A 17,314-nucleotide genomic window follows, 5' to 3' on the forward strand; every position below is an offset into this window, starting at 1 on the left:
AATATGGCCAAAATCTTATATCACTGGTTATTATTTCCATTTCAGGTGGGGGGTTGTTTTGGCTGGGAAGCGTGCAGTCTGTGATCGCGTGCATTTGCTGAAGCTCGTGAAAGCGTGCAGTTGCTTTCTTATGCGCGCTGTTTTGTTAGGTTTTAATTTCAACACATACAATGCATGTTTCAAAGATTCGGGATAGAAGGAGGCATCAGTTACTGAACATTTTTCGCCTTGTGCCACTTCCCGTGTGGACAGTTTCACTGCATCAACTGATTATAATGGGTTATCTTGGTGTAGACACGGCTTCAGATTAATCACACGTCTTAGATTAGATTAGATTAGATTCAACTGTATTGTCACAGTGCAGAGTACAAATACAGAGCCAATGAAATGCAGTTAGCATCTAACCAGAAGTGCAAATAACAAAGTATATAAATAAATATAAAAAATATGTGTATATACATTAAGCTTTATGACATATAGTGCTAGTTATGAGGTAGAGGGGGAGACTAGCTCAGTGCAAATGAATGTACATACAATTTTTACAGTGTCGAAATTAATCGTTGCATCGATGCATTGCGATGCGGATGTGGACGATTCTGCATCAATGCAGTAATAGAACATAATCGATTATAGCCTATGACGTCATTTGCATACGTGCTTGTCACAAGAGTATTAAAAATGCACTCGAGAGTCACGTGACGTGCTCATGAACCTAGTCGCACTCGAGTAGAGCTCCGTACGTTTGGCCTCTTTTTGTTGATTTTTTTGTTTTGTTTGAAGTTTTATTCATTGGTGGTGCTTTACCTGATGGCATGCAGTCATAAACAGCAGGAGTTGTCTCCATCGGCTTCTCCGATTAAGAAGAAATCCAAGCCACCGACCGCGAGCGATATGATGGACAAGATGGCGAACACTGTTACACACTTTGAGGACATTCTAAGAACCGAGTTGATGGCGATGCGGAACGAGTTCGCTTCTCACATGTCAGTTGTTCAGTCGCTATGCTCTAAACTGGATCTACTTAAAGGGGAGATGAGAGAACAAAAGAAAGTTGTTACAGATCACGATAGGCGAATAGCCGCGCTCGAGCAACAGGTTGTGGACTTGCAGGATCGCAATAGGCGCAGCAATCTGTGTCTGGTTGGATTACTTGAAGATTCAGAAAAGGACGACCCTATGGGGTTTTTGAAAAGATCGCTACCGACGTGGATCCCGTCTCTGGCGGGCAAAGAGATTGAAGTGGAGTGAGCGCATCGCGTGTACACAAGGCTCTCCTCAGATCGCGCTAAACCACGGGTTTTCATTTTTAAACTGCTGCGGTACACGGTCAGGGAGCGCATTCTGCAGGCCGCCAGACTTCATGCCCCGGTAAAAACTTCCGACGGAGCAACGCGGTCTTTCTTTCCAGATTTTTCTCTGGTCACCTCAAAGAGAAGAAGTGCATTTGCGCCAATTAGGAAGGAGATGAGAGACACTGCCATTCAGAATTTTCTTCTCTATCTTGCAACGCTGAAGGTCATTCTCAATCAAGGTGAACCTAAAATGCTACACTCCCCAGAAGCAGCAAGAGTTTTTCTCAGATCCCTTTCATCCACCAACTCTCAGTGAGCTTCAGCTGGACATTTGCTGTCTAATCAGAGAAGAGATGCTCTAAATGGTCTTTCACTGTTCACTTCTTAATTCATAGTTCATTGTGCATACAGTATCGCTTACTGATTATGAAAGTTTATTTGTTTTAGTTGTATTCTTTATCTCTCTTCTCTTCTTTTTTTTTTTTTGAATAGAAATACTACCTAGTCAATATGTGACTATGGGGCCAAATGTTGGTGCTACAGTAATGTGCAGGTTTTTGTTGATGCCACGGACTATATTAAAGGGTGCTGGCAGATCAAGGTTTGTTCTTGGTTTGATCCCACACTCTGGGAGATATCTATGATGACAGTGGTTTAAAATCCTTCCAGAATCTTAAAACTCAATATAATCTGCCAGGCACCTAATTGTTTTATGTATTTGTGTATTAGATCGGCCCTACGGGCATATGGGGTGCCTTGAAACACTCAACTGCCTGTTCACCTTTTGCACAAACTAATCCTTCCTTCTGAGGAATCTCCCTCCTCTGCTTCAGTCATCTATCTCTTTCTTCTTGAGCATTCATACAAACCTTTATCTATTACTACTGTTTGGGCTAAGGATCTTAATGAGGATGTGCATGTTTTATTTTCCGATCAGGTATGGGGTATGTTTAAATTGTCTTCTAAAAACCCTAATCACCAAATGATTCATTGGAAATTGCTGCATAGGGTTTACTTGACTCCAATGAAACGTTTTTATATGAATCTGTCGTCTTCTCCTAAGTGTAGTCTCTGTTTCCAAGGAGTTTTAGGCACGTTTTTGCATTTATTTTGGGAGTGCCACACTATCAACAGGCGCGTCATGTAGGCTACACATCTTGTACTTCGTTTGGGCACCACAAGGTGTCACTGTGGCCTCAAAGCTTACCCTCTCGGCTACTCTGGCTCGATTGCTATTCCTGCGGTAAAACACACCCTACTCATTACCCTACGGACGAAAATAAATAAATATAGAAATAATTAAATGTGGAAATACATAAATGAAGAAATACATACGTAAATAAATGCATAAATGTGAAAATAAATAAATGTATAAATCAAATAAAAAAATAAATAAATGTGAAAAAAATACATAAGGAAATAAAATGATAAATAATTATTTTATTTTTGCTTTTTTACATTTCTTTGTACATTTCTTTATTTACTTATTTCTAATTACGGCAGCTTTGGCATTGCATATTTAGTTACACTCTAAAAAAAAGGTGCTCTATAGCTGTAAAAGTGGTTCTTTGGCTCGTAATCATAGGGGTGCTTCAGTGGTTCTTCAGCGGTTCTTCGCTGTTTCTTTGGCATGACTGAGGTGCTATATAGCACTGCTACCATATACAGAACCTGTTAATCTCCTGTATGGTTCTTCAGTGGTTCTTTGGGGTGATTAAGGTGCTATATAGCACCACTGCCATACAAAGAACCTGTTAAGCCCCTTTAAAGGTTCTTTACGAGCCAAAGAACCACTTTTAGTGCTATTTAGCACCATTTTTTTAGAGTGTAGTTTAATATTGTATTTTTTATAATAGTTACTAAAATTTACTAACTAAATGAAAAAACAAACAAACAAGATCATATTGTCTATTTATCTAGGTAATATAATAATAAACTATAATAATTTTATTTTTACAAATATAATTTATTATAATTAACTTTTTAAATAAAGGAGTGTGTTGTGTGTCCTGCTGTGTTGCATCTATTGTGCATGAACGTAGTGAAATGGCAGGCTGTGCAATGCAGATGCTGAAGTTAAGTGAAGTATGAAGTCACCTCTCTATTGCCTGTTCGTGTTTGATTGATAGACCTGCTATTGGGAAAGTTTCCATTTAACATGTGCTGGGATTTTTTTCCATCCATGTTCGCAGAGGCCTTGGGACACAGTAACTCCCTGTGGAAGGGGGAAAGGGTGGAGTGGAGGGAGATATATACAATACACACGTATATTTTACTGCTCTCGAATTGGCCGGCATCGTAACTCATTTCTATAGGTATATAAATTCGACAGTGAACCCAGCACATGCGTCTGGCTCTTCAGCATGCCCAGATTTGCTGCCGTCACTGCTAATCTGCATTGAACATGTGTGGCTGGAAGGAGGGATGGAGAAAGGGAGAAATGGAAGTGCTAGATGGGGATAGATCCACAATGAAGTCTTCATTTGTCAAGGGTAGGAGAAATATAGGTGGAGGAAGTTTGGTGTATGTTCTGTTCCAGCACTGCCTCTTTTTGGCAATAACCCTTAGGGGTCTTCCTTTCAAGCTGCGTGCCTCCCGAGGCAATGTAAGGCAGATGTAACAGACACACACACTTTCCTAATCATTTTGAAGAGAAAATACCAGTGCTGATTCCCTGTTTCCTCCAGGACAAATGTGGAAAAATGAGATAAGTGTTGCTTCTCTCTTCAGGCGCCACAGGAGGGGAACTGCAGGTATTTGAATCAGAAAATGGCCCTGAACATCTCACACAGTCATATCGGCGTGGATGATTCGGTTATTCTACTACAATAAATGCTAGTCCGTTCGCAGATGGTAGAGCTGTGTGAGCTGCTGAAATGCAATTTCGGTCTTCACAAAGGGAAGTTTGAGTGTTGTATGATAAATAATTTCTTACTGTATAGTGTTGAATGCTTTTTGTTGGTTTAAGATGGAAAGGATGGAGTACCTGAGAGTTATTTCACAATAATCTGCAAATAATTCTACCAAATGGTCGTGATAGTAAGGACGCCTGTCTAGTGTGGATAACAGTATGGTTGCTCCAAAGAAGTTCTTTACCTTTAAAAATATATCCATCAGTGTTGGAGATGAAGCCTGACAGGTTGTTTATGTGCTCCAGTATGTTATGTTATGATGTCTCTCAAGCTAGCCGTTCTCTTCCCCATTTAATTTCCTGGCAAAACTGGCCAGAAACATAACCTGTAACGTAACGTAACGTAAAATAATGTATATTGATATGTTTAAGTGTTTTTATTATTGTGAAATACTGTAAGGACAAAAGAATGAACTAAGTGAGGGATGCATTTATTATCAAGTATTGATTATCTATAAAAACACATTCGAGAAACTTCACATAATCACTTTATCTCCAGTTCTGTGCAGATGTTGTGGAGCAGATGGATGCTTTTCTCCCTCTGGCTGTGGCATTTAGAGAGAACAGCCTGCTGCCTGTGTGCTCCAGCTACGTGGAGGTGTGTGGCCGTGTGACTTCCTTCCTACTGACCAGACTAGAGGAGAGGGCAGGGGAAGTGCCGGCCTCAGCTCCCTTCAAGAACCTGCCTATTCTGATGGCCACCAGTGTCTACATCCACCAGGCACTCGCACACTATGAAAGCCAGCTCAGAGACTCCACACGCATGTGAGTTACACTCATTCTATAAAGCCCCAAAATTCTGTATGTCCATTATAGAACATACAATGTTTTCAGCTAGACTACAGCTAGATCAAGTATAAATACACAGCATAAAAATTTCTTAAAGGTATAGTTCACCCCAAAATAAAAATTCTGTCATCTTTTACTTTCATTAGTCTTGTACCAAACCTGTTTGAATTTCTTTCTTCTGTGGAACACAGATGAAGGTATTTTGAATAATCTGGTAACCAGACCATTTTGGATACCACTGACGGTTTAAGAACAGTGTACTTATTGTGTTCATATTGCATCGCAAAACACTTTTGGTGCTATTGAGGTGGGATACGGGTAAGGTTAGGGACAGGTTTGGTGGTATGGGTAGGTTTAGGGGTGGGTTAAGGTGTAAGGCATGGGTCAACAGTGTAACTATAAATGTAATTACAGATGCAGTTTTTTTTTTTTAAATATAAGTACAATATAAAAATGTGTGTGCACAATAAGTGCATTGTATCGAATGATTAATTTAAATGTAAGTGCATAGTAGTTGTGGCCACTTAATATAAAGTTTGACCAAAGCAAGAGCAGAGACCTTAAAAAAAGATCAAATTTACAGCGAAGTTGTCATTGCTGCAAAAAAAAAACAAAAAAACAAAAAAAAAAACAGAATCACAGTTGTTTTAGACATGTTTTCAGAAAAAAAAAATATATATATATATATTATATATTATATATTTTTTTTTTTCGGAAATTTAACTTATTTCTTACTTGTTAAGCAAAAATCTATCAAGATTTAGTGTAGTTTATGTTTATATACTTATATACAATATAATATAATTTAAACTATAATAATAATGACAAAAAGGAGAAAAAAAACTATTAGCCAGAATATTAGAATATTAATGTGAAATCTTACATTTTCCTTTTTATTTTATGTTATACAATTTAATTTGCATGTATTTGCATTTTCAAGTGCAAAAACACTTGATGAAGATCTTAATGTGTGGCTCAAGTACATTCATCAATGATTCAAAAGCTGTACCTTATTTCCACCTTTTTGTCTGTAGTGGATGTGGTGTAAGGAATGACAATGAAGCCTGATCCTCTATTGTGCGGTACCCCTGATTTCATAAATAACTCCAAATCTCTCCATGGATGATAAAAATCGAACATAAAACGGTATATAAAAAAAATCTCAGCTTGGGTTTGACCTGTGCATTTGTACATAAAATGAAAAGTGTTTGGAGAGGGTGAGCATTGCTAAAGTTCACCAATTTATAGTACACTTTGTCAAGCCCAGGTTTCCCCGGCCAGGTAGCCTGTCAGATGGATGCCAGATTTACTAAAATGCTGTAATTGGATTGTAAAGAACCAGAGTGAGACGTACGTGAGTTGGTGCGCTCTGACAGAACTATTCGCCTATGTATTTGTAAGGTTAAAGCCAAGAATGAGCGACAGAAAGAGAGAGAGAGTCATACAAAAAAAAGGGTTACAGACTGTCTGTGTGGCCTTGTACTTGAAGAGAGGGAGTGAGAAAATATTAGGGGAGGAAGAAGGAGGTGTTGAATGATTGACAGGTAATAATAGGAGCCATTTGCTGATATTAATCACTTAGTGGTTCTTTGACCTGTAAACTACACCTCTTTTGCCTTAAACCAGGCCTTGTGTCTTTGATGTCTCCAACCTCAGGCCTCTAACTCTGCTACCCATTCAGAGAAGCCAGGATGTGATGGCAGCCTTGCACGATCACCTGACCAGCTACTGCGTCCATGTGTGTGCCGCTAGTATACTACAGGATGCCGAGAGCCACTACTGGAGTGACCCCAGCCCGTTTTACGAGGTACAGATGGCTGTAGCTTTTCTGGCAATATTTCAGTAATAGCTCATGTTACGTGGAAGCCTGTTGAAGGCATTTCTTTAGAGTTGGGTTAGGTTATTGGAAGACAAAACATCCTGTACCTCTATACTGTGCTCAAGGACAAAGCTGTGGTTAAATCACACAGCATATTCACATTCAAATCATAAGTGTATCTGTATTGAAATGCTGTGACATTGGTTAATAAATGATAAATTGTGTTATTGTATTCTTAAGTAGGCTTCCTCTTAAATTCTTGGATTTGCATGCTGCTGTTGCATGTTGTCCTTGACTATTTAGTTGGCTTCTCTCAGGCTGTCATAAAAGGAGTCAGGTGTGTACATCAAGCCTCAGTGCTGCCATACTAAAGAGCATTTTTTATAAGTGCATTCAAAACATCTCACTTATTTAAAATACTTGAGGATGCTGTGCACATTTGTAACCAATCACAAATATCCCAGTCTCAGCCAGCCTGACAAATCGAATAGAATCAGTATGTTCACGTAAAACCCTCTTGTCTTTCTTTCTTTACTTCCTTTTTTATTTATTTATTTTTAAATACACATTAAGGCTAGGCAAGCCAATATATTGAATATTCGCTATATATTTGTGATTTGCTTTGTTTGTTTGTTTGTTTTTTTAGCAATATATAGTTTGGGATTGTGAATGTTGTAATTAGTTTTGTTTAGTTTAGTGTTTTTTGTTTTGTTTTGTTCTGTTCTGTTCTGTTCTGTACTGGTTTGGTTTGTGGGTCTGTTTTGTTGACCAGTGGAAGACAAAGGATTATTTGGGAAAGCTGTTTCAAACTAAAATAGTTTATTTTTAATTACATTAGATATGGAATTTGTAGCCTAATTAATTTGTCCTATTTCGTTTAAACTGTCTATTTTAATCAACATTTTTAATCACAAATTTCATTCATCAATTTGTTTACATCATCATTCAAAAATTATTTAATTGAATTAGGTTACACTTTATTTTGATAGTCCACTTTAGACATTCTACTAACTATAAGTAACTTTGTAACTACATAGTCAACTACATGTCAACTAATTCTCATTAATTTGCAACTACATGTCTACTAACTCTCAGAGTAGACTGTTAGGGTATGTTTAGTGTTAGTAGAATAAGTTGACATATACCTGCAAAGTTTCTAATAGTCAGTATGTTGTATGTTGTGGACCCATCAAAATAAAGTGTTAGAAGATATTAAGCAGACAGTCTACTAATACACTAATGACTGCTAGTTGACATGTAGTTGCAAAGTTACTTACTGTTAGTAGAATATCTAAACTGGACTATCGAAATAAAGTGTTACCTTGAATTACATTTAAATTAAAATAATATTTTAATTAAATTGTATTATTAAAATGTTTTAGATACAAAAAATATGTAAGCAAATAATGTGTATATACAGTGTATATATATATATATATATATATATATATATATATATAGATATATATATGAAGAGTTCAGATGCAAAAGCCTCTAAGTGCCATCTGAAATTTTCATCAAAAATGAGAATTTTTATCAGGCTCGTATATGTATGTGTGTATATATATATATATATATATACATACATACAGTCATGGCCAAAAATATCTGCACCCTTGGTAAATATGATCAAAGAAGGCTGTGAAAATTAATCTGCATTGTTAATCCTTTTGATCTTTTATTTTAAAAATTCACAAAAATCTAACCTTTCATTGGATAAAAATAATTTAAAATGGGGGGGGGGGCTAATATTATTATTAAATAAATGTTTTTCTCAAATACACGTTGGACACAATTATTGGCACTCTTAGAAATTCTTATGAGTAAAATATCTCTGAAGTATATTCCCATTCATATTCACAATTTTGAGCACTCCAGGATGATTATGAACATGAAATGATCCAGCCATGGCTTCCTGTTTCACAGAAATATAAATAGGAGGAAAAACAAAGCCCAAATTCCCTTAATCATCCATCACAATGAGAAAAACGAAATAATATATTTCTGATGTGCAGCAAAAGATAATTGAGCTTCACAAATTAGTGAAGTGGCTTTAAGAAAAGAGCTAGAGCAGTGAAAATTCCCATTTCCACCATCAGGGCAATAATTAAGAATTTCCAATCAACAGAAAATGTTACGAAACTGCCTGGAAGAGGACGTGTGTCTATATCGTCCTAATGCACGGTGAGGAGGAGAGTTTGAGTGGCTAAAGACTCTCCAAGGACCACAGCTGGAGAACTGCAGAAAATAGTTGAGTCTCGGGGTCAGAAAACCTTAAAAAAAATTGTCAAACAGCTCCAACATGACCACATGTTGTTTGAGAGGGTTTCAAGAAAAATCTCCTAGCTCATCAAAAAACAAACTCCAGCATATTCAGTTATCAGACACGACTGGAACTTCTAATGGGACTGGCTTCTATGGTCAGATGAAACTAAAAAATTTGCTTTTTAGCAGCAAGCACAGGGATAAAAAAGTACTCCATGTGTACAATGAAATATACTGCTGTATTTTTGATGTTGTGGGCCTATATTTCTGCTGGAGGTCCTGGACATCTTGTTTAGACACATGGCATCATGGATTATATCAAATACCAAAAGATAAAAAATCAATAAGTGACTGACTCTGTTAGAAATCTTATAATGGGCCATGTTTGGATCTTCCAACCGGACAATAATCCAAACACAAACTTCAAAAACAACACAAAAATGGGTCACTGAGCACAAAACCAAGCTTCTGCTGTGGCCATTCCAGTCCTCTGATCTGAACCCTATAGAAAATGAGTGAGGTGAACTGAAGAGAAGCTGCTGCAACATGGAGCTGGGAATCTAAAGGATCTGGAGAGATTCTGGATGAAGGAATGGTCTCTGATCTCTTGTCAGGTGTTCTCTAACCTCATCAGGCATTATAGGAGAAAATTTAGAGCTGTTAAACTGGCAAATGGAGGTTTCAAAAAGTATTGAATAAAAGGGTGCCGTTAATTGTGGCCAATGTGTATCAGAGAAAAACATTTATTTTTTTCGTAATGATATTTTCCCCCATTTTAAATTCTTATTATCCAATGAAAGGTTAGTTTTTTGTGATTTGTTTTTTTAAATAAAAGATCAAAAGGATTAACAATGCAGATTAATTTTCACAGCCACCTTTGTTCATATTTACCAAGGGTGCAGATATTTTTGGCCAATATTGGCCAAAAATGGGGGAAAATATATATGTGTATGTATATATATATATATATATATTTACATACGGTATTGGCCAAAAATATCGGCACCCTTGGTAAATTTATTTATTAAACACCCTTGGTATATTTTGAGTTAATTTGGCTGCAGTTGCTGATAAATTAAAGAATTAAACATTGTTTATTAAAATTAAAAACAGACCAACATTTTCAAACCAAATTATATTAAATGGCATAAGGATACTAGTCGGAAAAATAATCTTAGGTGCTAGTTATAAAGATTTTCTAACTATGTCATTCTCATAATGACCCTTCCTCTAGTCATTTCAATGGGGCTTGTGGTGCCCTGAGGCAGCGTTAGACTCAACCATCTGTGTGTTGAAGAGTGTAGCCCTAACCTTACCTCCATTAAGATATCCATGGCACATAAGCTCTCTCACGGATACATGCGCACACATCCGCCCGTTGCGGGGCTGTGGGGCAGACTGGCCTGCTGTGTGCAGGTGTGCGGCTGGCTCTGCGAGTCTGCTCCTCTGTTGACCTGTATCCCCTCTTCCCCTACCTCTCTTTTGCCTTCTTCCATTCACCCCTCCATTTCACATCCTCCTGAGCAAATGCCAAAGGGCCAAGCACTTCCAGAGGCCCAGTTGCTAGCACTAAATCCCTGGGTCCGGACGTGTGGTCATGGCCCTGTGTGTCTCTTTCTATGGCTGACTTAGCCCTGGCTCACTGGTGGACCACGTCCCAGCTCTCATTTGGAGATGTAGTACATGGTTGTTAATAATCTCTCTTTGGTCACTCTGTGAACTCCTAATGCTGCTTCCTCGTTGCCTGAAAGTAATTAGCCTCTTAGGAAACAAGGGTCTCTCGTCCTTTTTTATAATTTTCACCTTTTCTGAATATTTTCTAATTCTTGCTTCTCTGTTTGAGCTGTTTAGCATGTACTGTATCACAAAATTCTGAAGCATTTCAGCAACATAAGTCTGACCCTTTAGATCAGTCATCCCATTCTTGTTATGCACTAACATTTAAAAAGAATATTGTGTCATAATTTGTTTTAATAAAAGTGCAGAAATAACTTATAATACACTTAAACTTTCATTAAAACTTGTTTTTTAATTTAAACTTGATTATTTATACAATACATTTTGGATTATATAATACTCATATGGCTGCACAAAAATTATAAACAAAGTGCATACTTCCAGGAAATATTTTAATTTGTTTAAAAGATAAATACTTAACATGTAGTTTTTATAATAACTTTTCTATTTTTATAATGTTTTCTTTTTTGGAATTTATGCCTAAAATATAGCTGCCTTTATATTTTTGGAAGAGGGTCTCTTGCAGGAGGATAAAACCTCTGTTTTAAAGTGAAACAAACCAACTAATTCCACAAAACATCACATAATTCATCAAATCTGTTGTTTATACTTGTTCATGTTTATGCCGTGGTTCCCCGGCCAAAAATGATATCACTTTCTGGGGGATAATGTCAATGGCTTTTGTTATTTAAAGGGATATTGCAAAAGACTAACAGGATGGAAAGTAAAATTAAGGACACAGGAAAAAAAAACTATAAAACCTCATTTAGGAAAAACCTATAAAACTGATATTTCAAAGAAAAAAAATGTTTTGTTTGATCTATAGTTAAGAAAAATTGCAGAAACATCTGGAGTTTTTCTTAAAAAATTGACAGTTTTTCATGTTAATAGATGTGCTATTTTGCTGGTAAAAATGGCAACATCTGCCTAAACCTCAACAATAAAAGGATTTAAAAACTCACTTCTATGTTTAAAGGAAAAAATACACAAATGTACACAATAATACGCCATGTGATTTCCATTTTAAAATCACGAGTTACGAATTAAAATGATTATATTTGATCCAATATAGCTATAAAATCACACGTGATGATACTTGAAATGTACTGCGTAACAGGAATGACCTGGTCAGTCTGCATGTATGTCTGGTTAATGTTCAGTGGAGCAGTGATTGAATATCCAGATTAAAACTTCAAAGTATCCATGTGCTCTCTCTCTCTGTGGTAATGAGGGGTCCAGGTGCAGCGTGCAGGTGGCATGACCATGAGGGTCTAGAGGAAGACTGTCTGGAAAGATATATTTATATTTATAAATATATTTGCCATGATATCATCATTATATCTTTACCAGTCTCTCTTTCTCTCTTTTTTTTTTCTCCTTCACCTTTGTCTTTCAGGGTGAAAGGTGTTCTTTCTCCATCCAGATGTGGCACTATTTTCTCACAGGCCTTCGCAGTGACCTTTGGGACGCAGTTGCCCCCGTGCAGGCCCGGCAGACCCTGGCCCAGGTGCTGTGTGAGACCCTGGAAGTCTTAGTTCAGAGGTACTCAAGAGCTCGACCCTCCTACAAAAGACTCTCCCAGATCAGGTACCAGACATGAAGATAGTTTGAAAACCTGCCACATTTTAAATTAGTGCTGTTACTACTTTTTAAATTGTGTGGGCAGGGAATGGGATCTTCCACCATTATATTACTACAATAACAATACAATTTCTTAACATTTTGTCTGTTCTGTGATTTTATTTACTATATTATGTATTAAAAAAGTTTGTTTTGTTCTTATACATACGTGTGTGTGTGTGTGTGTGTGTGTGTGTGTAATATTATAAATAATTATGCATGTTTTTTTTTTTATTTTAATTTATTATTTTTTTGCTACTGTTAACAATACCAACCGTGCGTTTCTTTCTTTCTTTCTTTCTTTCTTTCTTTCTTTCTTTCTTTCTTTCTTTCTTTCTTTCTTTCTTTGTGTGTGTGTGTGTTTCTCCATTGCCATTTTAATGATAAAACACCATGTCCTATTATACAGTATATTATCGATAATGAAGCCGAATGTCATGAAAATCATTCATTTCTACAATTTTTACAAAATAGGGCTGGTTCTACATAACAATCAGCTCACAATTCCCAACCCTAAAGAAGTATAAAAGAGTTTTTGAACTTGCTGGTTTTTGTAAGAGTCTGGCTGTTGCCAACAACTTGAACTGCTCTAATTCTCATGTACCATTTAGTGTAGCATGTAGCATTCGTTTGCATTGGATTGTTGCATTGTGGAGATGCGTCATGCAGGAAATGTCCATGCATGGTTAAAGTCACCCGTCTACATCTTGTGGTCGGCGGTCACACTCAAGCACATTCTAACAGAGAGCAGTCATCCATGCTGTCTGATTGAATGATCTTACCGTATTTCTGCTGCACTGAGAAGCACAAGCCCACCTACTATCAGGAACCTCAAGCTTAGCAGACAGTGTTGAATGCTTTAGTGATTATGCTGGTGTTCGGCCCGGAGGTCAAAGCAGATCTCCAGAATTGTAAAACAGTCTCTCTTTGTTAGCACATGGGCCCTGCTTCAGCGCCTGGCGGAGGGCCCGATTCTTTCATGCTAGACCGGGTACAACCGCCCAGGCCTTGTGCGTAGCATTAACACATACTTAAAGTGGTTAAAGATGCCACAAGAGCAAGCTTCCCCTCCACTCCAGGACTGATGAGAAAGAGCAGATCGCCCAAGGCCGCAGGGAAGGAATGAATGGAGGGAGCGGTTTTTCTTTCAGCAGATGAGCTTTGCTGCAAGGACACCCGGTTATGAGCTCTTTGGTGCCGGCTGAGCTCAGGGTCTGCCAAGCAGATGGGCTCCGCCTCTGCTCCCTTCTCTTTTTTTCCTATCTGGTGAAAGGGGAACTTCCCCTGTGCTATAAAGCAGAACTTGGTGGTAGGTGATGAAAAGTTGAGTTTGATAGGGAAACCAAAGTGGGTAGCATGACCTCTCAGGATGCTGAGAGAACACACATTCAGTGGTTTGAGCTAAGTTGGACATGCATATATTTAAGGTTTGAGTTACTGATACTTGTGTAATTGAAAGTAGATGCATGATATAGTAGTGGTTAATATTGGATATGATATATAATTTTTCATGCTGATTTTCTTTATTTTTTACATCGGTTCAAAAGTTTTCGGTCAGTATTTTTTTTCTTTTTAAGAAAAATATACTTTTATTCAATAAGCCTGCATAAAATTTAATTTAACAGTAACTACTGTACATTTATCAAATAAATGCTGTTCTTTCTATTCATCAAAGAATCCTGAAATATGTCGGTGCCGATAGCCTTGTGGGCAGCATGCTGACATATAGAGTTTGAATCCAGACTCGAGGACTTTTCTCTCTCCCTCTCACTTTACTATCATACTATATAGAAATATATATTTTTCCTGAATAGAATAGAATGAATAGAAATTAATAGAATATTCAGAATCTATTCTGAATGAATAGAAACAACAGTATCTATTTGATAAATGTTTTCAAAACATTAAGCAGCCACAACCATTTTTAACATTGATAATAATAAGAAATGTTTCTTGATCAGCATATTAGAATAAATTCTGGTAGATCATGTGACACTGAAGTAATGGCTGCTAAAAAAAGCAAGAAAAGGAGAGAAAGAAGAAGAGAGAATGCTTAATATGGATGTTGTCAGAATGGACGTTGCTTTTTAATGAAAAAAGTCAGTTGCCTTTTTGGCAGAGGCATCACTTGTTTGTTTGTTTACTCTAGAACCTGCAAGTGCATTAGCTGGCCCTGAAAAAGGCAGTTTTTAGAGGGTGATTTTAGATAGAAGGTGCTGAATTAATATATTATAATAAAATGTTTGATTTACTAAATTAATGATCACAAAAAAACAGTAATGCTGTCTATCAGAATTTGTGGCCAGCTCTATATTGAGGGTAATGTTATGAGTTAGTATACAGTATGTTTCAGCATTATTTAGGCAATCTCCACTGTGATTGGAACGGCCAATTAAATTTTCCCATTAATATCCAAAAATAAATGATCAACAAGCAAATATGCCCATATAGTGTAGCTCTATCAAATAGCACATATTAGAAACACATTTGACTTGCTAGAAAATGTTGGTTAGGGCACAGTGTGACAGTGCAGCTGAGTTATTCCTAATGTGTGGTGTCTCATTGCCTTCTCCAGGACTGATATTACAGCTATTCTGCTGTGTGTGGAGCATCTGATGTGGAGTGTGTGTGACTCTGTGGAGGAGTTGCTAAGGCCTGATGCAGCCTATGGATCTTGGATGTGGTCCATACACAGCCTGTGCAACCAGCTACTGACCGTACTGATCATTCTTACATCACCTCTAGCAGAGCTGCACAGGTAACATGAGTCAGAAGAAACTTGTTGGACTATTGTGACTTAAAGAGGCAAGATTAGTACATTGATCAAAATGCATTCCACTCTCTCGATATTTATATATTTATTTTTATTCTCTAGGGTTTTTCAAGGAGGCTGTGGTGGAGGCAGCAGAACTCCAAAGTTTCCCGAGGGAGCGAACAGTCATGAAACAAAGTGGCTGAGTGTTATCAACCCAAAACTGTTCACAGAGGAGCTGCTGAGGTACTGATGGCACTAAGATTGCACATATACTATTTGAACTGAACTGAGCTGGACGATGACACCACTGAATCAATGATGAACTGACTTTAACTGAAAATTGAGTCTTTACTGTTGTCCTTTTGCATTACTACACACTATTTTCCTATTTAATACTGTAAAGCTGCTTTGACACAATCTGTATTGTTAAAGGAACTCTCCACTTTTGTTTTGAAAATAGGCTCATTTTACAACTCCCCTAGAGTTAAACAGTTGAGTTTTACCGTTTTTGAATCCATTCAGCCGATCTCTGGGTCTGGCGGTAGCACTTTTAGCTTAGCTTAGCATAGATCATTGAATCGGATTAGACCATTAGCATCTCCCTCAAAAATGACCAAAGAGTTTTGATATTTTTCCTATTTAAAACTTGACTCTTCTGTAGTTACATCATGTGCTAAGACTGATGGAAAATGAAAAGTTGCGATTTTCTAGGCCGATATGGCTAGGAACTATACTCTCATTCCGGCGTAATAATCAAGGAACTTTGCTGCCGTACCATGAGTGCAGCAGGCGCAATGATATTACGCAGCGCCTGAAAGTAGTCCCCAGCTAGGTAACTAGTTATGATATAGCTGGGGACTACTTTCAGGCACTGCGTAATATCATACCATATAAAAGTGTTACCGCCAGACCCGGGAAATGGCTGAATGGATTCAAAAACGGTAAAACTCAGCTGTTTAACTCTTGGGGAGTTGTAAAATGAGCCTATTTTCAAAAAAAGTGGAGTGTTCCTTTAAAAGCGCTACATTGACTTGACTTTACTTGACTACGCAACAAATAAAAGTGTTCATGCCATAACTCATTAAAACCATTTCCGCCAGAGATGGCTTATAGTTTGAATTACACAACCATTTAAAATTTGGGGTTGATAACTTTTTTTTTATATATTTTTTTTATTTTTAAGATTGTCTAAATATGTCTTTATGTTCACCATTTATTATTTCATCATAAATTATTTATGTGATATTATTACAATTTATTCTTTTGATGGTAAAGCTGAATTTTCAGCAGTCATCACTCCAGTCTTCAGTGTCGCATGATCTTTCCGAAATCATTCTAATATGCTGATTTGTTGCTCAAACATTTCTTCTTATCATTAATGTTTAAAGCATTTTCTTTTCTTTTTTTTGCTGAATCTGAAAGTTCAAAAGAACAGTATTTTCTTATATGTAAATTCAAATTCAATCTATTTTATTCTAATTTATTCATCCTTGATAAATGAAAGTATTATTTTTTTTCAAAACAAAATTTAACTGACAATATTGCATATGAACATACTATGTGATTCTTCTGCAATTTCTAAGTGTACTTTTCAGGTAATTATTATTTAAATAAAATATATTTAAATTAGTGCTGTCAATCGATTAAAAAAGATTAATCGCACATTTTTTCTGAAATGAATCGTGATTAATCACCGGGTGTGTTAGATGAGGGAGACCGTGCTGGGCTGCTCCAGGAAAGTTTTGAAAACCATTTCAGAGACATGTTCTTAATGTAACTTATATATAACATATTACATGCACGCACAGTTTTAAGGCAGCCGTTTTGGTAACTTCATGCCTTAACTGACCACGACATTGCATGCAAGTAGTTTATTTCATGCTTTGATAAGAATTGATACAAGCTATAGCGCCCGCCGGTTTCCGTGCTTGTTTGACTCGCACCTGCTGCTGAAGTGAAGCTGGAGCACACGTCTGAAACGTCTCCGGATTGATGTAATCGTAAAGACGGTTCTGCGACTGAATAAATGCACTTCAGACAGAAACAGCTGGCTCCGCCCCTGCTTTAACGACGTTAAATCATTTTAAAGCGTTAAACTGAAAAAATTAATCGCCTGTATTAACTCG

The 17,314-nt window shown here is 37.1% G+C and overlaps 1 protein-coding gene across 1 annotated transcript in view; it reads left to right on the top strand.

Annotated features, from left to right (window-relative positions):
- LOC306870429 (uncharacterized protein KIAA0825-like) overlaps positions 1-17,314 on the top strand; it is a gene marked incomplete at its 3' end in the record, with an annotated part of 140,295 nt that overhangs the window by 40,853 nt on the left and 82,128 nt on the right. Inside the window, 5 exon segments of the mRNA XM_079417696.1 lie at positions 4,703-4,968; positions 6,649-6,799; positions 12,210-12,400; positions 15,009-15,191; positions 15,309-15,431. Of these exon segments, the coding sequence (XP_079273822.1) occupies positions 4,703-4,968; positions 6,649-6,799; positions 12,210-12,400; positions 15,009-15,191; positions 15,309-15,431 (914 nt within the window).

The sequence above is a fragment of the Barbus barbus genome (assembly GCF_936440315.1).
Source record: "Barbus barbus genome assembly, chromosome: 5".
NCBI classification, from domain to species: domain Eukaryota; kingdom Metazoa; phylum Chordata; class Actinopteri; order Cypriniformes; family Cyprinidae; genus Barbus; species Barbus barbus.